General features: G+C 35.5%; 1 protein-coding gene across 1 annotated transcript; it reads right to left on the bottom strand.

The window, feature by feature from the left end:
* Nucleotides 1–22,466: 22,466 nt before the first annotated feature.
* Nucleotides 22,467–22,904, bottom strand: LOC111378280. The gene has a single exon (XM_023001456.1). The coding sequence runs from the start codon at nt 22,902–22,904 to the stop codon at nt 22,467–22,469; it is 438 nt and encodes a 145-aa protein (XP_022857224.1).
* Between the last annotated feature and the right edge of the window lie 206 nt (nt 22,905–23,110).

The raw sequence follows: 23,110 nt of genomic DNA on the forward strand, positions 1-23,110 counted from the left end.
GTTGTTTGACACTTGCATTGTTGTCAAGTGTCAATTAGATAGGAAAACTGTTTGAAATTTAAACTGTCCAACAGGGTAATGTCATGTGGCAATGTGTAAACTAAAGTGTACGCCATAGTGTACATGTAGGAAGGTTCTTATAGTTTGAACCTTACTATTTGTACACTAATTTTTGACACGTTGTTTAACACATGAATTGTTGTCAAGTGTCAATTGGATGGGAAAACTGTTTGAAATTTATACTGTCCAATAGGGCAATGTCAAGTGGCAAAGTGTACACCATAGTGTACATGTCGAAAGGTTCTTTCCGATCGAACTTTGCTATTTTTACACTGATTTTTGACACGTTGTTTGATACTTGCATTGTTGTCAAGTCTCAATTGGATGGGAAAACTGTTTGAAATTTAAACTGTCAAACGGGTAATGTCATGTGACAATGTGTAAACTAAAGTGTGTACACTAGTGTACATGTAGCAAGTTTCTCACCGATTGAACTTTGCTATTTGTACACTGATTTTAGACACGTTATTTGACACTTGAATTGTTGTCAAGTGTTAATTGGATGGGAAAACTGTTTGAAATTTAAACTATCCAACAGATTCATCTCATGTGGCAAAGTGTAAACTAAAGTGTGTATACCATAACACACATGTCGCAAGGTTCTTATCGATTGAACTTTGCTCTTTGTACATTGATTTTTGACATGTCGTTTGACACTTTCATTTTTGTCAAGTGTCAGTTTGGTGGGAAAATTTGTAGAAATTTAAACTATCCAACAGGGAAATGTCACGTGGCAAAGTGTAAACTAAAGTGTACACCACAGTGTACATGTAGCAAGGGTCTTACTGATTGAACTTTGCTATTTGTACATTAATTTTTGACACGTTGTTTGACACTACCATTGTTGTCATGTCTCAGTAGGGTGGGAAAACTTTTTAAAATTTAAACTGTAGCGTGGCAAAGTGTAAACTAAAGTGTGTACACCATAGTGTACATGTCGCAACGTTCTTACCGATTGAACTTTCCTATTTGTACACTGATTTTTGACGCATTGTTTGACACTTTCATTGTTGTCAAGTGTCAATTGGATGAGAAAACTATTTGAAATTTAAACTGTCTAACAGGGTAATGTCACGTGGCAAAGTGCACACCATAGTGTACATGTAGAAAGGTTCTTTCCGATTGAACTTTGCTATTTCTACGCTAATTTTTGACATGTTGTTTGACACTTGCATTTTTGTCAAGTGTATACTGGATGGAAAAACTGTTTGAAATTTAAACTGTCCAAAGGGATAATGTCACGTGGCTAAGTGTGAACTAAAGTGTGTACACCATGGTGTACATGTAGCAAGGTTCTCACCGATGAAACTTTGCTATTTGTATACTAATTTTTAACCCGTTGTTTGACACAGGCATTGTTGTCAAGTGTCACTTGGATGGGAAAACTATTAGAAATTTAAACTGTCCAACAGGGTAATGTCACGTGGCAAAGTGTAAACTAAAGTGTACACCATAGTGTACATGTAGCAAGGTTCTTTTCGATTGAACTTTGCTATTCGTACACTGATTTTAGACACGTTTTTTGACACTTACACTGTTGTCCAGTGTCAATTGGATGGGAAAACTATTTGAAATATAAATTGTCCAACAGCGTAGTGTCACGTGGCAAAGTGTAAACTGAAGTTTACACCATAGAGTACAAGTAGGAAAGTTCTGACCGTTTGAACCTTGCTATTTGTACACTGATTTTTGACACGTTGTTTGAGACTTGCGTTGTTGTCAAGAGTCAATTAGATGGGAAAACTGTTTAAAATTTAAACTTTTCAACGGGGTAATGTCATGTGGCAATGTATAAACTAAAGTGTGTACACCACAGTGTACGTGTAGCAAATTTCTCACTGATTGAACTTTGCTATTTGTACACTGATTTTAGACACGTTGTTTGACTCTTGAATTGTTGTCAGGTGTCAATTGGATGGGAAAACTGTTTGAAAGTTAAACTATCCAACAGAGTCATGTCACGTGGCAAAGTGTAAACTAAAGTGTGTACACCATAATGTACATGTTGCAAGGTTCTTACAGATTCAACTTTGCTCTTTATACATTGATTTTTGACACGTTGTTTGACACTTCCATTGTTGTCAAGTGTCAGTTTGGTGGGAAAAATACTGTAAATTTAAACTATCCAACACGGTAATGTCACGTGGCAAAGTGTAAACTAAAGTCTACACCATAGTGCACATGTAGCATGGTTCTTACCGATTGAACTTTGCTATCTGTACACAAATTTTTGACACGTTGTTTGACACTTCCATTGTTGTCAAGTATTAGTAGGGTGGGAAAAAATTTTGAAATTTAAACTGTCCAACAGGGTAATGTCAAAAACTTGGACGTTGAAAAGAAATGCACTCCTTGGAAGTTTGAAAATCGTTGAGAATTGATGCTTAAAAACACTTCTTAAACTTCTAGGAAAAATAGTTTTCCTCCCTCTCCTTTTCTCTCTTGGAAACTCTTTTTTTAGTATGTAAAAGCTCTTGCTTTTGGTGTGAGAAAAAATGAGTGAAATGAGGTCTCTATTTATAGGTAAATGTCTCATAACTTAAAGTAAATGAAGGGTCAAATTTCATTTAAAAGAGAAAACATGGGTGCCATTTAAGTTTGAGGTTAAATGGTTCAATTTAGTGGGGTTTTTATTGCCCAAAACGTGGGTGGCCCTTTGAGAAAATAATTGATGAAAATAAATATTTAAATTCTAGAGAAAAACGAGAATTTTCATTTCAGGCAGTTTCGGTTGACTGGTTGTAGTCCGGTTGACACTGCACAGCCTTTGGTGTTTCTATCATAACTTCTTCTCCTGATATTCGATTGAGGTAATTCAAAATGCATTGGAAGGCTAACTCAAAGAGCTACAACTTTTATTTAGATATCATTTTCCAAATCGAATGTTTACTATGTCAGAAATGGGTCTCAAATGAGACTAAAAATCTGAAGTATACTTATATTCATGTCTTAGTGCCACTAAGGTGTCTAGAATTATTTGGGGTTCTACATCCCCCACACCATAATTAAAATTTCGTCCTCGAAATTTACCTTCTGATTTGGCAAATAGTGTTGGATGCTTGTCTTTGGCTTCTTCTTCTTTTTCCCAAGTGGCTTCTTCTATGCCGTGATGATTCCACTATATCTTAACCAGCTGAATCTCTTTATTCCTTAGTTTATGCACTTTTCAATCCAATATCTTGATCGGTAGTTCCTCGTATGACAAATCTTTCTATACCTCCAAGGTTTGATAACTCACTACACGATTAGGATCATGTGCATACTTCTTTATCATTGATATATGGAACACATTGTGCACTGCTGATAATTCAGGTGGCAAAGCTAGTCGGTAAGCCACATTTTCGACTCTATAAAGTATCTCGAAAGGTCCGATATACCAGGGTTGTAACTTGCCTTTCTTTCCAAATCTAAGTACACCTTTCATCGGTACTACTTTCAGAAACACTTTATCCCCAACTTGGAATTCTAAATCCTTCATCCTTGTATCTGCATAGCTCTTTTGTCGATCCTGTGCTGCCTTTATTCTTGCACGGATCTTATCGATTACCTCGACCATCCCTTCAACCATTTCTGGTCCCAAAACTCTCTTCTCCCGACATCATCCCAATGAATAGGGGATCTACATCTTCTACCATAGAGAGCTTCGTAGGTGCCATTCCAATAGTTGCTTGGAAACTATTATTATCAGCGAACTCTACTAGAGGTAAGTATGACTCCCAATTACCTCCTAGATCCAAAACACATGTTCTCAAACTTCTAGGAAAAATAGTTTTCCTCCCTCTCTTTTTCTCTCTTAGAAACTCTTTAGTATGTAAAAGCTCTTGCTTTTGGTGTGAGAAAAAATGAGTGAAATGAGGTCTTTATTTATAGGTAAATATCCCATAACTTAAAGCAAATGAAGGGTCAAATTTCATTTAAGAGAGAAAACATGGGTGCCATTAAAGTTTGAGGTTAAATGCTTCAATTTAGTGGGGTTTTTATTGCAAAAAAGGAGGGTGGCCCTTTGAGAAAATAATTGGTGAAAATAAATATTTAAATTCTAGAGAAAAATGAGAATTTTCATTTCAGGCAGTTTCGGTCGACCGGTTGTAGTCCGGTTGACACTGCACAGCCTTCAGTGTTTCTATCATAACTTCTTCTCTCGATATCCGATTGAGGTAATTCAAAGTGTGCTGGAAACCTAACTCAAAGAGATACAATTTTATTTAGATATTATTTTCCAAATCGAATGTTTCCTATGTCAAAAATGGGTCTTAAATGAGACTAAAAATCTGAAGTATACTTTAGTCATCCAACATTTGTCTTAGTGCCACTAAGGTGTCTAGAATTATTTAGGGTTCTACAATACATGTCGCAAGGTTCATACCCATTGACCTTTGCTCTTTGTACCCTGATTTTTGACACGTTGTTTGACACTTCCATTGTTATCAAGATTCACTTGGGTGGGAAATCTTATTGAAATTTAAACTATCTAACAGGGTAATGTCATGTTGAAACGTGTGAACCGAAGTGTACACCAAAGTGCACATGAAGCAAGGTTCTTACCAATTGAACTTTGCTATTTCTACAAAGATTTTTGACACATTGTTTGACACTTCCATTATTATCAAGTGTCAGTAGGGTGGGAAAACTATTTGAAATTTAAACTGTCCAACATGGTAATATCACGTGGCAAAGTGTAAACTAAAGTGTACACCATAATGTACATGTAGCGAGGTTCTTACCAATTGAACTTTACAATTTGTACATTGATTTTTGACACGTTGTTTGACACTAGCATTGTTGACAAGTGTCAATTGGATGGGAAAACTGTTTGAAATTTAAACTGTCCAACAGGGAAATGTCACGTGGCAAAGTGTAAACTAAAATGTGTATACCATAGTGTACATGTAACAAATTTCTCACCTATTGAACATTGCTATTTGTACACTGATTTTGGACACGTTGTTCGACACTTGAATAGTTGTCAAGTGTCAATTGGATGGAAAACTCTTTGAAATTTAAACTATCCAACAGGGTAACGTCACATGTCAAGGAGAAAACTAAAGTGTGTACACCATAGTGTACATGTAGTAAGGTTCTTACCGATTGAACTTTGCTATTTGTACACTAATTTTTGACACGTTGTTTGACACTTGCATTGTTGTCAAGTGTCGATTAGGTGGGAAAACTGTTTGAAATTTAAACTGTCCAACAGGGTAATGTCACGTGGCCATAAACTAAAGTGTGTGCACCATCGTGTACATTTAGCAAAATTCTCACCGATTGAACTTTGCTATTTGTACGTTGATTTTGGACACATTGTTTGACACTTGAATTGCTGTCAAGTGTCAACTAGATGGGAAAACTATTTGAAATTTAAACTATGCAACAGGGTAATGTCACGTGGTAAAGTGTAAACTAAAGTGTGTGCACCATGGTGTACATGTAGCAAGGTTCACACCGATTGAACTTTGCTATTTGTACGCTAATTTTTGACACATTGTCTAACACTTGCATTGTTGTCAAGTGTCAATTGGGTGGGAAAATTGTTTGAAATTTAAACTGTCCAACAGAGTAATGTCACATGGCAAAGTGTAAATTAAAGTGTGTGCACCATAGTGTATATGAAGCAAGGTTCTCATCGATTGAACTTTTCTATTTGTACACTGATTTTTGACACATTGTTTGACACTTCCATTGTTGTCATTTGTCGATAGGGTGAGAAAACTATTTGAAATTCAAATTGTCCAACAGGGTAATGTCACGTGGTAAAGTGTAAACTAAAGTGTACACCATAGTGTACATGTAACAAGGTCCTTACCTAACTTTGCAATTTATACACTGATTTTTGACACGTTGTTTGACACTAGCATTGGTGACAAGTGTCGATTAGGTGGAAAAATTGTTTGAAATTTAAACTGTCCAAGAGGGTAATGTCACGTGGCAAAGTGTAAACTAAACTGTGCGCACCATAGTGTACATGTTGCAAAGTTCTCATCCATTGAACTTTGTTATTTGTACACAGATTTTGGACACGTTGTTTAACACTTCAATTGTTGTCAAGTGTCAACTGGATGGAAAAACTATTTGAAATTTAAACAATGCAACAGTGTAATGTTACGTGGGAAAGTGTAAACTAAAGTGTGTGCACCATAGTGTATATGTAGCAAGGTTCACACCGATTGAACTTTGCTATTTGTACGCTGATTTTTGACACGTTGTCTAACACTTGCATTGTTGTCAAGTGTCAATTCGGTGGAAAAATTGTTTGAAATTTAAACTGTCCAACAGGGTAATGTCACGTGACAAATTGTAAACTAAAGTGTACACCATAGTGTACATGTCGCGAGGTTCTTATCGATTACACTTTGCTATTTGTACACTCATTTTTGACTCATTTTTTGACACTTGCATTGTTGTCAAGTGTCAATTGGATGGGAAAACTATTTGAAATTTAAGCTGCCCAGCAGTGTAATGTCACGTGGTAAAGTATAAACTAAAGTGTACACCATAATGTACATCAAGCAAGGTTCTTTTCTATTGAAATTTGCTATTTGTAAACTAATTTTTGACACGTTGTTTGGCACATGCATCGTTATCAAGTGTCAATTGGATGGGAAAACTTTTTAAAATTTAAACTGTCCAATGGGGTAATGTCACGTGGCAAAGTGTAAACTAAAGTGTGTAAACCAAAGTGTACACGTAGCAAGTTTCTCATCGATTGAACTTTGCTATTTGTACACTGATTTTAGACACGTTGTTTGATACTTTAATTATTGTCAAGTGTCAATTGGATGGGAAAACTAATTGAGAATTAAACTATCCAACAAGGTCATGTTACGTGGATGAGTGTAAACTAAAGTGTGTACACCATAGTGTACATGTAGCAATGTTCTTACCAATTGAACTTTGCCATTTGTACACTAATTTTTAACACGTTGTTTGACACTTCCATTGTTGTCAAATATCAATTGGATGGGAAAACTATTTGAATATAAACTGTCCAACAAAGTAATGTCACGTGGCAAAGTGTAAACTAAAGTGTACACCATAGTGTACATGGAGCAAGGTTCTTTTCGTTTGAACTTTGCTATTTCTACACTGATTTTTGAAATGTTGTTTGACACTTGTATTGTTGTCATGTGTCAATTGGATGGGAAAACTTTTTGAAATTTAAACTGTCCAATAGGGTAATGTCACGTTGCAAAGTGTAAACTAAAGTGTACACCATAGTGTACATGTCGAAAGGTTCTTACCAATTGAACTTTGCTATTTGTACTCTGATTTTTGACACGTTGCTTGGCACTACCATTGTTGTCAATTGTCAATTGGATGAGAAAATGTAACGCCTCGAAAATTTTGGAATAAAAATATATTTGTCTTATATGTTACAGTTTTAAAATTTGAGGACTGAAATGAAATAGCGTTTAAAGTCATATTTTATTTGGCACCAATAATTACATTTTGATAGAATGAGTATAAGTATATCAATATTGGGCTCATTTTGTAGTTCGCATTTAATAACGTATTTTCAGCTCAAGAAAAGATGAGTTCTTTTAAGTTAAAACTAAGTTATTTCAGTTCAAAGAAACATAGATAATAAGCATTGTTTTTATTATTTAACAATTTTTCTTTTAAGATAATTAGGAAAAGAAGCTAGTATTTTATCATAATAATCAATGTTTATCTTTTCTATTAGAGAAAGAGATTTAATTATTTTTAATCCTTGTTTACACTTATCTGCCAATATTTCTGATTTTCTGGTACTCGTGATTTAAGTAGTTTGCAAAGTAATATGTAGGGAGAGATATTTTTAGTTAACTATGATTGATTGATGTTTGGATAAAATAATTTTCTCTTAGATTAAAAATTCATTTGCTTTGATTTTGGAATCCTACTTAGAATATTGATTTAACATTTATGACTTTTTGACCATTCTAAGATGACACACGTTTTTGGGCCTAGCTTTGAATGAATTGGTTATTATATAATAATATTTTTGGACAATCTCTAGCCTCTAGGCATGATGCATGGCAATCATACCTTGTACTCTCAATTGTGTCAATTGCTTTTAAATTAGAATTGGTAAATTTCCTTATGATAAGAGTATGGGTAGCCACACGTGCACGCACATTTCCAACTCTCAATTAGGATAAAGGCTAATTTTAATTGCTAATTGAATTTGAATAATGGTAAGACACGATTTGGGGCCTCTAACAAATTTAGTTATTTTGGGCATATAGTCCAATTAAGCTTATAATATACTATTTAATTATTTATTTCATTTTATATGATGATATGATAACCTGTCATTTTCTATAAATTGACACTAACTTGACCATTCTTATGTTAAATAGATCCTAATTAATTTAATTTGATTGATATCCAAACAAAGAGTTTTTGTAATTGGACAGATTAATGAGCTAATTGACGAGATTTCTGTTGGTTAGATTGCATAATTACCCTTTATATATTTTTAACAAATTTGGCAGTCAAAACCTTTCTTAATTTTACACCTCCCTTACACTATAAATTCATTTCAAATCCTCGAAAATTTATGAGATAAAAACCACTCTCTTCCATCATCACTTAACTCTCCACTGCCTGTCCAAGTCTCCATTCCAGAAGTGTTCTCTTTGTATTATCGGAAACGGGTTTTAATAGTCTTAGAAAGGATTTTGGCATGTGGAATTGCCACTGGATCGACCTTAAATCCACAAGACACGACAACAGCAAAAAGGTTTTGGGAACGTGAATTCCTTACTTTTCTATTATCAATCGAGGTAGGATACTTTATGTGCAAGTTGTTCCGTCCTTTCAATATTATAGTTTTTGACGTGATTTATTTGATGAAATGCTAATCGACATGCGGGTCCAATGAAATGAAATGAAATGTTCGACCTGCGGGTCTCTATGAAATGAAATGAAACGTTCGACCTGCGAGTCCCTACGAAATGAAATGAAATGAAATGTTCGACCTGCGAGTCCCTACGAAATGAAATGAAATGTGAGATCGCCTTCGGGTCTTCTCAAATTGTATTAGAGCTTTCGACTGATCACCGATTGCTCTTGACGAAATGTTGGTATTAAATGTTATGAGTTTACGTTTTAAATTATTATATTGTTTGGACGCACGTATCCTACTGAGTGTAATTACTCACTCCTTCAATTTCAATATTTCAGATCAGTACGGTCAACGTGGATGGTGGCTGAGCGGTGTGCGGGTTGCCAAGTAAAGAAAAACTTCGCAAGAAAATGTTTTAAAATAATTCTGTTAGGGTTATGTGCTTCAATATAATTCTGTTTAATGTTCTATGTTTACGCGACATTTTGTTTATTCAATTTGGTATTTGAGTATTAAATAAATGAAGAGTTTTAAATTTCGAATTAAATATTTTCGCTTTATGTATGCAATACGAAATTATATCGGTAACACCTCAAATTTTAAGTCGATAAAATTTGGGGCGTTACAGAAAACTATTTGAAATTTAAACTGTCCAATAAGGTAATGTCACGTAGCAAAGTGTAAACAAAAGTGTACACCATAGGGTACATACAGCAAGGTTCTTTACGATTGAACTTTGCTATTTCTACACTAATTTTTGACACGTTGTCTGACACTTGAATTGTTGTCAAGTGTCAATTGGATGGAAAAATTGTTTGAAATTTAAACTATCCAGTAGGGTCATGTCACGGGGCAAACTGTTAACTAAAGTGTGTGCACCATAGTATACATGTCACAAGGTTCTTACCGATTGAACTTTGCTATTTGTAAAGTGATTTTTGACACGTATTTTGACACTTTCATTGTCGTCAAGTGTCAATTGGATGGAAAAACTGTTAGAAATTTAAACTGTCCAATAGGGTAATGTCACGTGGTAAAGTGTAAACCAAAGAGTACACAATAGTGTGAATGTAGCAAGGTTCTTTCCGATTGAAATTTGCTATTTGTACACCGATTTCTGACACGTTCTTTAAGACTTGCATTGTTGTCAAGTGTCAATTGGATGGGAAAATTATTTAAAATTTAAACTGTGCAATAGGGTAATGTCACGTGGTAAAGTGTAAACTAAAGTGTACACCATAGTGTACATTTTACAAGGTTCTTACCGATTGAACTTTACTATTTGTACACTAATTTTTGACACGTTGTTTAGCACTTGCATTGTTGTCAAGTGTCAATTGGATGGAAAATTGTTTGAAATTTAAACAGTCTAAGAAAGTAATGTCACGTGGCAAAGTATAAACTAAAGTGTGTTCACCATAGTGTACATGTAGCAAGGATCTCATCGATTGAACTTTGCTATTTGTATACTGATTCTGGACATGTTGATTAACACTTCAATTGTTGTCAAGTGTCAACTGGATGGGAAAACTGTTTGAAATTTAAACTATGCGATAGGGTAATGTCACGTGGCAAAGTGTAAACTAAAGTGTCTGCATCATAGTTTACATGTAGCAAGGTTCTTTCGGATTGAACTTTGCTATTTGTACACTGATTTTTGACACGTTGTCTGACACTTGCATTGTTTTCAGCTGTCAATTGGGTGGGAAAACTGTTTGAAATTTAAACTATCCATTAGAATAATTTTACGTAGCAAAGTGTAAACTAAACTGTACACTATAGTGTACATCTCGCGAGGTTCATACCGATCACACTTTGCAATTTGTACACTGATTTTTGACACGTTGTTTGGCACTTGCATTGTTGTCAAGTGTCAATTGGATGGGAAAACTATTTGAAATTTTAGCTGTCCAACAGAATGATGTCACGTGTCAATGTGTAAACTAAAGTGTACACTATAGTGTACATCTCGCGAGGTTCATACCGATCACACTTTGCAATTTGTACACTGATTTTTGACACGTTGTTTGGCACTTGCATTGTTGTCAAGTGTCAATTGGATGGGAAAACTATTTGAAATTTTAGCTGTCCAACAGAATGATGTCACGTGTCAATGTGTAAACTAAAGTGTACACCATAGTGTACATGTAGCAAGGCTCGTACCGATTGAACTTTGCTATTTGTACACTGATTTTTGACACAATGTTTGACACTTGCATTGTTGACAAGTGTCAATTGGATGGGTAAACTGTTTGAAATTTAAATTGTCCAACTGAGTAATGTAAAATGGCAAAGTGTAAACTAAAGTGTGTGCACCATAGTGTACATGTAGTAAGATTCTTACCAATTGAAATTTGCTATTTCCACATTGATTTTTGACATGTTGTCTGACACTTACATTGTTGTCAAGGGTCAATTGGATGGAAAAATTGTTTGAAATTTAAACTGTCCAACAGGGTGATGTCACGTGTCAAAGTTTAAACTAAAGTGTACACCATAGTGTACATGTAGCAAGGTTCGTACCTATTGAACTTTGCTATTTGTACACTGATTTTTGACACGATGTTTGACACTTGCATTATTGACAAGTGTCAGTTGGATGGGTAAATTGTTTGAAATTTAAATTGTCCAACTGAGTAATGTCAAATGGCAAAGTGTAAACTAAAGTGTGTGCACCATAGTGTACATGCAGCAATGTTCTTACCGATTGGAATTTGCTATTTGCACACTGATTTTTGACATGTTGTCTGACATTTACATTGTTGTCAGGGGTCAATTGGATGGGAAAACTGTTAAAAATTTAAACTGTCCAACAAGGTGATGTCACATGTCAAAGTGTAAACTAAAGTGTGCACCTTAGTGTACATGTAGCAAGGTTCGTATCGATTGAACTTTACTATTTGTTCACTGATTTTTGACACGATGTTTGACACTTGCATTGTTGTCAAGTGTCAATTGGATGGTAAAATTGTTTGAAATTTAAACTGTCCAACAGGGTAATATCACGTGGCAAAATATAAACTAAAGTGTACACCATAGTGTACATGTCTAAAGGTTCTTACTGATTAAACTTTGCTATTTTTACTCTGATTTTTTACATGTTGTTTGGCACTTCCATTGTTGTCAATTGTCAATTGGATAGGAAAACTGTTTGAAATTTAAACTATCCAACACAGCAATGTCACGTAGCAAAGTGTAAACAAAAGTGTACACCATAGGGTAAATGCAGCAAGGTTCTTTACAATTGAACTTTGCTATTTCTACACTGATTTTTGACACGTTGTCTGACTCTTGAATTGTTGTCAAGTGTCAATTGGATGGAAAAATTGTTTCAAATTTAAACAATCCAACATGGTCATGTCACGTGGCAAAGTGTTAACTAGAGTGGTACATCATAGTATACGTGTCGCAAGGTTCTTACCGATTGAACATCGCTATTTGTACAGTGATTTTTGATACGTATTTTGACACTTCCATTGTCATCAAGTGTCAATTGGATGGGAAAACTGTTAGAAATTTAAACTGTCCAATAAGGTAATGTCACGTGGCAAAGTTTAAACCAAAGAGTACACCACAGTGCGCATGTAGCAAGGTTCTTTCCAATTGAAATTTGCTATTTGTACACTGATTTCTGACACGTTGTTTGACACTTGCATTGTCGTCAAGTGTCAATTGGATAGGAAAACTATTTGAAATTTAAACTATAGAATAGGGTAATGTCACGTGGCAAATTGTAAACTAAAGTGTACACCACAGTGTACATGTAGCAAGGTTCTTATCGATTGAACTTTGCTATTTGTACACTGATTTTTGACACGTTGTTTGGCACTTGCATTGTTGTAAAGTGTCAATTGGATGGGAAAACTATTTGAAATTTAAACAATCCAAGAAAGTAGTGTCGCGTGGCAAAGTGTAAACTAAAGTCTGTTCACCATAATGTACATGTAGTAAGGATCTCACCGATTGAACTTTGCTCTTTGTACACTGATTTTGGACATGTTGTTTGACACTTCAATTATTGTCAAGTGTCAACTGGATGGGAAAACTGTTTGAAATTTAAAATATGCGACAGGGTAATGTCACGTGGCAAAGTGTAAACTAAATTATCTGCACCATAATTTACATGTAGCAAGGTTCTTCTGAATTAAACTTTGCTCTTTGTACACTGATTTTTGACACATTGTCTAACGCTTACATTGTTGTCAACTGTCAATTGGGTGGAAAAACTATTTGAAATTTAAACTGTCCAATAGAGTAATTTCACGTGGCAAAGTGTAAACTAAAGTGTACACCATAGTGTACATCTCATGTGGTTCTTACCGATCACACTTTGCAATTTGTGCACTGATTTTTGACACATTGTTTAGCACTTGCATTGTTGTCAAGTGTCAATTGGATGGGAAAACTGCTTGAAATTTTAGGTGTCCAACAGGGTAATGTCATCTGACAAAGTTTAAACTAAAGTGTATACCATAGTGTACAGTTAGTGAGGTCCTTACCTATTGAACTTTGCTATTTGCACACTAATTTTTGACACATTGTCTGACACTTGTATTGTTGTCAAGTGTCAATTGGATGGGAACACTGTTTAAAATTTAAAATTTCCAATGGTGTAATGTCACGTGGTAATGTGTAAACTAAAGTAAGTACACCATAGTGTACATGTAGAAAGTTTCTCACCGATTGAACTTTGCTATTTGTGCACTGATTTTAGACAGGTTGTTTGACACTTGAATTGTTGTCAAGTGTCAATTGCATGGGAAAATTGTTTGAAATTTAAACTATCCAACATGGTCATGTCACGTGGCAAAAGTGTAAACTAAAGTGTGTACACCTTAGTGTACATGTAGCAAGGATCTTACTGATTGAACTTTGCTATTTGTACACTGATTTTTTACATGTTGTTTGACACTTCCATTGATGTCAAGTTTCAGCAGGGTGGGAAAACTTTATGAAATTTAAACTGTCCAACAGGGTAATGTCACGTGGTAAAGTGTAAGCCAAAGTGTGTACCCCATAGTGTACATGTCGCAAGGTTCATACCAATTGAACTTTGGTATTTGTACCCTGATTTTCGACACGTTGTTTGACACTTCCATTGTTGTCAAGTGTCAGTTGGTTGGGAAAACTTTTTGAAATTTAAACTGTCCAACAGGGTAATGTCACGTAGCAAAGTGTAAACTAAAGTGTGTACACCATAGTGTACATGTCGTAAAGTTCTTACCGATTGAACTTTGCTATTTGTACACTAATTTTTTACACGTCGTTTGAAATTTGCATTGTTTTCAAGTGTCAATTGGATGGAAAAACTATTTGAAATTTAAACTGTCCAATGGGGTAATGTCGCGTGGTAAAGTGTAAACTAAACTGTGCTTACCATAGTGTACACGTAGCAAGGTTCTCACCGATTGAACTTTACTATTTGTACACTGATTTTGGACACGTTGTTTGACACTTGAATTGTGGTCAAGTGTCAACTAGATGGGAAAATTGTTTGAAATTTAAACTATGGAACAGGGCAATATCACGTGGCAAAGTGTAAACTAAAGTGTACGCACCATAGTGTACATGTAGCAAGGTTCTTACGTATTGAACCTTGCTATTTGTACACTAATTTTTGACACGTTGTCTGACATATGCATTGTTTTCAAGTGTCAATTGGGTGGGAAAACTATTTGAAATTTAAACTGTCTAACAGGGTAATGTGACATGGCAAAGTGTAAACTAAAGTGTACACCGTAGTGTACATGTAGCATGGTCATTACAGATTGAACTTTGCCATTTGTACACTGATTTTTGACACGTTGTTTGACACTTGCATTGTTGCCAAGTGTCAATTGGATAGGAAAATTGTTTGAAATTTAAACAATCCAACAGGGTAGCGTCACGTGGCAAAGTGTAAACTAAAGTGTGTACATCATAGTGTACATGTAGCAAGATTCTTACCGATTGAACTTTGCTATTTGTACACTGATTTTTGACACGTTGTTTGACACTTGCATTGTTGTCAAGTGTCAATTGGACGGGAAAAATGTTGAAGTTTAAACTATCCAACAAGATAATTGTAACGCCCCGACCCGCATTGACGGAAACATCACTCAATCATTGTACCTCATCCGTAAAGTTCGTTCAATATATTTTCTGTTGTCGAACAGGGTAATGTCACGTGGCGAAGTGTAAACTATTGTGTACACCATAGTGTACATGTAGGAAAGTCCGTACCGATTGAACTTTGCTATTTGTACACTGATTTTTGAGACGTTGTTTGGCACATGCATTGTTGTCGAGCGTCAATTGGTTGGGAAAATTGTTTGAAATTTATACTGTCCAACAGGGTAATGTCACGTGCCAAAGTGTAAACTAAAGTGTACACCATAGTGTACATGTAGAAAGGTTCTTACCGATTCAACTTTGCTATTTGTACACTGATTTTTGACACATTGTTCAATACTTGCATTGTTGTCAAGTGTCAATTGGATGGGAGAACTATTTCAAAATTAAATGTCCAACGGGGTCATGTCTGGTGGCAAAGTGTAAACTAAAGTATATACCATAATGTACATGTCGCGAGGTTCTTATCGATTACACTTTACTATTTGTACATTGATTTTTGACACGTTATTTAGCACTTGTATTGTTGTCAAGTGTCAATTGGATGGGAAAACTGTTTGAAATTTTAGCCGTCCAACAGGACAACGTCACGTGGCAAAGTGTAAACTAGAGTGTACACCATAGTGTACATGTAACAAGTTTCTTACCGATTGAACTTTGCTATTTGTACACTGATTTTTGACACGTTGTTTGACACTTGCATTGTTGTCAAGTGTCAATTGGATGGGAAAACTGTTTCAAAACTAAACTTTCCAACGGGGTAATGTCAGGTGGCAAAGTGTAAACTAAAGTATAAACCATAGTGTCCATGTCGCGAGGTTCTTATCGATTACACTTTACTATTTGTACGTAGATTTTTGACACGTTGTTTAACACTTGCATTGTTGCCAAGTGTCAACTGGATGGGAAGACTATTTGAAATTTCGGCAGTCCAACAGGGTAATGTTACGTGGAAAAGTGTAAACTAAATTATAAACCACAGTGTATATGTAAAAAGGTCCTTACCAATTGAACTTTGCTATTTGTACATTGATTTTGGACACGTTGTTTGACACTTGAATTATTGTCAAGTGTAAATTGGATGGGAAAACTGTTTGAAATTTAAACTATCCAACAGGGTAATGTCAGTTGACAAAGTGTAAACTATAGTGTCTACACCATAGTGTACATGTAACAAGGTCTTTACCGATTAACTTTGCTATTTGTACACTGATCTTTGACACGTTGTTTGAGACATGCATTGTTGTCGAGTGTCAATTGGATGGGAAAATTGTTTGAAATTATAATTGTCAAACAGGGTAATGTCACGTGGCAAAGTTCAAACTAAAGTGTACACCATAGTGTACATGCCCCAAGGTTCTTACCGATTACACTTTGCTATTTGTACACTAATTTTAGACACATTGTTTGACACTCGCATGGTTGTGAAGTGTCAGTTTGATGGGAAAACTGTTTGAAATTTCAGCTGTCCAGCAGTGTAATGTCATGTGGCGAAGTGTAAACTATTGTGTACACCATAGTGTACATGTAGCAAGGTCCTTACCGATTAAACTTTGCTATTTGTACACTGATTTTTTAGACATTGTTTGAAACATGCATTGTTGTCCAGTGTCAATTGGTTGGGAAAATTGTTTGAAATTTAAACTGTCCAACAGGGTAATGTCACATGCCAAAGCGTAAACTAAAGTGTTCACCATAGTGTACATATAGCAAGGTTCTTACCGATTGAACTTTTCTATTTGTACACTGATTTTTGACACGTTGTTTGACACTTGCATTGTTGTCAAGTGTCAATTGGACAGAAAAAATGTTTGAAGTTTAAACTATCCAACAAGATAATTGTAACGCCCCGACCTGCATTGACGGAAACATCACTCAACCATTGTACCTCAGCCGTAAAGTTCGTTCAATATATTTTTAGTAGAAGCTATAAAGATTAAATTTTAGAATTTAGTTAAAGAATTTTATTTTTTATTTAAAAAATAATCCAATTATAAAAGAAAAGAATTTCAAAATTTTTTTTAGAATGGGTTCCATGCATGTAACGACTATTGACGTGAAATTTTAGCGAAACTTAAAAAGTAATGGGTTCCATTTTTTTGTCTCAAACAGTAATTGTCAAAATAAATTTTTTTTTATAGCTATCGACCTTGAAACTTCATAAAATTTTAATGTAAGGTGGTAAACTCCTTATAATATGTCATAGTCAAAAATTAGCTTCCGTCGACATCATATGGGATATTAAAAAAAATTTCAAAACTCAGCAGCGACCCGGTTGAAAGGTAACCGGTGCAGTTCACTCAAAATGGTATTTAAAATTCCAGAGACCTCAAAACCACATGATTTGAAATTTATTCAGTAGCTAATCCATGAGAATGTCAAATCCAATTGGTTTCATCCAAAAATTCAAAGTAACGAGTGAGTTATGAATTTTTGAAAACAAGGGTGAAGCTGAAAAAGGAGACAGCACCCAGCACAGTTTACTTTATCTGACATATAACCTTTTACCGATATTGAATTGACATGATTCCAATTTTATTCAGTATCTAACTTATTAAGATATCTAATCCAATTGGTTTTGTATAAAAATACCAAGTAACGAAAGAGTTATGATTTTTTTAAAGATGAGACAGAAACTAAAATTTTTGAAGAGACATCAAAACTTTAAGTCGCTAATTTTCTTTTTTTTCTTTTTTTTTTTGTATACGGTGATTTGAAAATTTATTCCTATGACACATATCTACTTTCAAACATATTTTATTCATAATGAGTGTTCGTAAAATAGATCCACACAATATTCATAGGAATCAAATTTAAAGAAAGTGTAAACATCTCAAAATCAACTAAAGATGTAAATCACCGGCTTCTCCATGACATGTTGCATCATCCTTTACCATCATCTATGCCCCCAAGGAAAATTCATTCAACCTGTAGGAAGGGAATTAACCCATGAGTTTGAAACTCAATAGATATCATCGATGTAATTCGTTATCAAATTAGAAATTCCGAACTATAGATTCATACCGTCGCACGTATATGGATTTTTGGCAAAATCCAATTACTATAGCATTATCATAACACGTAGAGCTAGAGAATGATCATTCAAACTGTTGTAGTGCCGAAGCACCGTACCTGAAGGTATCATTTCATTCAAACATTTATCGAAAAATCAGATTTGAAAACGAATGAACACTTGCACCTCTACCTACCTTGAATTTTCTTGGATAAAAGAACAAAATATATAGAAAGCCTTTCTTCTTCTCACCCTTGTTATACCTTAAGCTTAACTTGATATGAAATATCTATTTTTTTTAGAGAAAATGAGATGAAATTCGAATTTGAAGAGGAATGTAGTGAGAAATTGACCTTCTACTTCTATAACCTTTCTTTTTAATGAAAAATTAAGTGGGGGAGTTGTATTATCATTAAATTTATTAAATTTAGTCTTTAACTAAGAATTTGAAGAGTCTCTAATCTATAAAAATAATTCATATGAAAGTTTTATAAAAAATATCTATATGGTGATTCGAACCTGGGTTGCCTATATGAAATACCATGTAGATGACCATTGGGGCAACCCAGTTATTCATTAAATCTTTGTAATCAATTTTACTTAAGCTTAATCTCTTAAATTACAGGGCATTTAATTAACTTATGACTTGGGCTTTCGTAATCTTACATGGGTTGAGCTTCCATAGATCGTTTCTAAAATGGGTTAGGCTCGTGGTGCTAGATCATCACCAAATATTAGGATAATTCCATTTTATTTTTCTTGGCTACTACAACCCTTACACCTTAAATAAAATTTCGTCCTCGAAATTTACCTTATGGTTGGACAAAGAGTGTTGGGTATTTATCTTTAACTTCTTCATCTCTTTCCCACGTAGCTTTTTCTACTCCGTGATTATTACATTGCACCTTAACTAGTTGAATCTCCTTGTTCCGTAATTTATGTACCTTTCGATCCAGTATCTTGATCAATAATTCCTCATAAGATAAGTCCTTTTGTACTTCCAAGGATTGGTAGTTGACCACATGATCAGGATCATGCATATACTATCTGATCATCGATACATGAAACACATTGTGAACTGTCGATAGTTCAGGTGGCAACGCCAATCAATAAGCCACATTTCCAACCCTGTCAAGTATTTCAAAAGGTCCGATGTAACTAGGTCATAGTTTGCCTTTCTTGCCGAACCTAAGTACACCCTTTATTAGTGCCACCTTTAGAATGACTTTCTCTCCAACTTCAAATTTCAAGTCTTTTCTCCTAGTATTTGCATAGCTCTTTTATCTATCTTACGTGGCCTTTATCCTGGTACGGATCTTTTCAATGGCTTCATCCAATGAACAGGTGATCTACATTTTCTACCATAGAGACCTTCATACGGTGTCATTCCAATAGTTGCTTGGAAACTGTTGCTATATGTAAATTCTACCGGAGATATATACGGTTCCCAACTGCCTCCTAGATCCAGAACACAAGCCCTTAGTATATCTTCCAAAATTTTAATGGTCCTTTCAGACTGACCATCAGATTGAGGGTGATATGTTGTACTGAAATTCAATTTCGTTCCCATAGCTCCTTGTAAGCTCTTTCAAAACTTTGACATAAATCTCGAATCTCTATCAGATACAATGGACACGGGGACACCATGCAATCTTACAATCTCTCTAATGTACAACTGCGCCAGCTGATCAAGACTGAATGTCATTTTTACTGGAAGAAAATGAGCTGACTTTGTTAGACGATCCACTATTGCCCATATAGCATTCTGTCCTCTTGCTGACCTTGGAAATCCTACCACAAAGTCCATTGCGATATTCTCCCACCTCCATTTAGGTATGTCTAATGGATTTAATAACCCTGCCAGTCTTTGATGTTCTCCTTTAACTTGTTGGCATACTATGCATTTTGCCACAAATGAACCTATACTTCTTTTCATATCCCTCCACCAAAATGTATTTGAAGGTCTCGATACATTTTTGTACTCCCAGGATGTGCGGCGTACGGGGTGGAATGAGCCTCCTCCAATATCTCCTTCCTCAAAACTTCATCATTTGGTATACAAATTCTTCCTTTAAATATTAGTACCTGATCTGAAGCTATTCCAAAATCCTTTCTCTTATCAGTACCAATCTCGTTCTTGATCTTCTGCAAGAATGGGTCCTTATCCTGTGCTTCTATGATCTGATCTCTAAGAGTAGGTCAAACCACCAAAGTTGGTAAATGAGCAGTGACTTGTTCTGGTGTGGTAATCACTTCAATTTGTAACTTTTCCAAGTCTTTGATCAACTCCATCGAAATAGTAGGTAATGATGCCAACTGTCCCATTGACTTTCTGCTTAGAGCATCAGCAACAACATTAGCCTTACCCGGATGATAATGAATAGTGCAATCATAATCTTTCACTAGCTCCAACCATTGTCTCTGTCTCATATTCAATTCCTTCTATGTGAAGAAATATTTGAGACTCTTATGATCTGTATAAATATCGCACTTCCCTCCTTATAAGTAATGGAGTCATATCTTTAATGCATGAACCACTGCCGCAAGTTCTAGATCATGCGTCGGGTAGTTTTGCTCATATTGCTTCAATTGCCTTAAAGCGTAGGCAATTACTTTTTCATGCTGCATCAGTACACATCCCAAACCTTGCTTGGATGCATCACTATATATAACAAACCCTTCCGGACCTTCAGGTATGGTTAGTATAGGTGCTGTGATCAATCGTTGTTTTAGCTCCTAAAAGCTTTGCTCACACTAATCTGTCCATTGAAACTTTACTCTTTTTCTTGTCAATTGTGTCATTGGTCTAGCTATTTTGGAGAATCCCTCTATAAATCTTCGATAGTACCCAACCAATCCAAGAAAACTTCGAACTTCACCAGCATTAGTCGGTGTCTTCCAATTAGTTACTGCTTCCACCTTTACTAGGTCTACTTCAATTCCTTGGGCAGTAACTACATGACCGAGAAATCCAACTCGTTCAAGCCAAAATTCATACTTTTTGAATTTGGCGTATGACTTTTCCTTGAATAGTATCTCTAATGCTATTCTAAGATGTTCCTCATGTTGATCTTTACTCTTGGAGTATATCAAAATATCATCAATGAAGACTATAACAAATTGATCCAAATACTGATGAAATACTCGATTCATCAGATCCATGAACACTGCTGGAGCATTTGTCAATCTGAATGGCATAACTGTGAACTCGTAATGTCCATAATGAGTTTTGAAAGCTGTCTTAGGTATATCATCTGCCTTAACCTTCAATTGATGATATCTAGATCGTAAATCGATCTTAGAAAATACCTTAGCCCCTTTCAATTGATCAAACAAATCCTTAATTATAGGGAAAGGATACCTATTCTTAATGGTCAAACGGTTCAACTCCTGATAGTCGATACACATCCTCATACTTCCATCTTTCTTCTTTACAAACAATACTGGTATGCCCCATGGTGATACACTTGGTAGAATAAAACTAAGGTCTAACAATTCTTGTAACTGGATTTTCAACTCCTGGAGTTCCTTTGGGGCCATTCTATATGGGGCTTTAGATACTGGCGTCGCTCTGGGAACCAGATCTATTGTGAATTCCACTTGTCTATCTGGTGGAATACCAGGTAGATCTTCTGGAAACACATCTATAAATTCTTATACCACTGGTACATCCTCAATCTTTGTCATTGCCAGTTTTTCTCCAAAGATATTAACTAGAAACCCTTGAGATGTTTCTTTTCTCAACATTTTCTTGGCTTGTAAGGCTAAAACCAGTTGGAGATGGGGTTTGGTCTTTATTCCGAGGAAAGAAAATTGTTCTTCTCCTGGTTTTTGAAAAGACACTTCCCTTTCTCTACAACGAATGGTCGCATAATTACATCCTAATCAATCCATGCCCAAAATCACATTAAAGTCTTTCATATCCATCATATGCAAATTAGCTTCTAAGGTGTTTCCCTCAATATCAAATTTCACTAACATAGCTAACTTGTTACTGTTCAATGTCCTACCTGAGGGAAGGCTAACTTCTAGTGTACTCTTTGACTTATTACAAGTAATACTAGATTTAGCAATGAAAGATGTTGATATGAAAGATTGAGTAGCTCCTGAATCAAACAGTATATAAGCAGGTGTATTGGCTACCAGTAAAATACCTATTATTACGTTTGAGTTCCCATCTGCATCTTTTTAAGTCAATGTAAAAACTCGTGCTTTCCCCTTCTTGTTCTGATCATTGTTATCATCCTTCCTATGAGCAAATGTTGGACAATCCCTAGCAATATGTCCTGATTTGCCACACCGAAAATAGGCATTCTTCCCATACAAGCATTCACCACGATGAGGTTTACCACACTTAGGGCATGGCGCTACTGCAACTACCATGGCCTTACTGGCGCTAGATCCGATATTAACTTTCTTATTTTGCCATTTGCCGTTTCCTTTGTCTTGACCATTCTACTTTCTCTTTCCAATTTGCCCTTTATCCTGCTGGTTGTACAATTGACGATGTTGCTCTGCATTAGCCTTTTGATACCAGATAGCGTGAGCTCGTTCCAGCATCTCACGGTACGATGTGAAGCGATGTGACATAAGGATCATATTTAGGTTTGGGTTTAACCCTTGCTCAAACCTTCGAGTTTTCTTCATTTCCGTGTCAACCAGATGTGGAGCATACCTTAAGAGTTGATCGAACTTCTGCTCGTAATCCGTTAGGGACATATTACCCTGCTTAAGTTGAAGGAATTCGTTCTCCTTGAAATCCCTTAAAGATTGACGAAAATATTTGTCCATCACTTCTTCCTTGAATTGTTCCCAAGTTATTGCCAATTGCTGCTCCGTAGTCCTAGTTTGGGACATCGAATCCCACCAGTGACTTGCATCATTGATAAACATAAACTCTACACATTGAACCCTTTGGGCATCAGTGTAGTCTATGAGCCAAAAAATTCGTTCTAGCTTACGAAGCCATTCCTCAACTACTAGTGGACTAGATGCTCCATCAAAGTTATGGGGCTTATGCCTTCAAAATAACTCAACTATCGAGGCGTGAGTCAAAAGAGTAATAGGACCTGGTGGTATAGGTGGAGCTGGATTCTAAT

The sequence above is a fragment of the Olea europaea genome, unplaced genomic scaffold, assembly GCF_002742605.1.
Source record: "Olea europaea var. sylvestris unplaced genomic scaffold, O_europaea_v1 scaffold18, whole genome shotgun sequence".
NCBI classification, from domain to species: Eukaryota; Viridiplantae; Streptophyta; class Magnoliopsida; order Lamiales; family Oleaceae; genus Olea; species Olea europaea.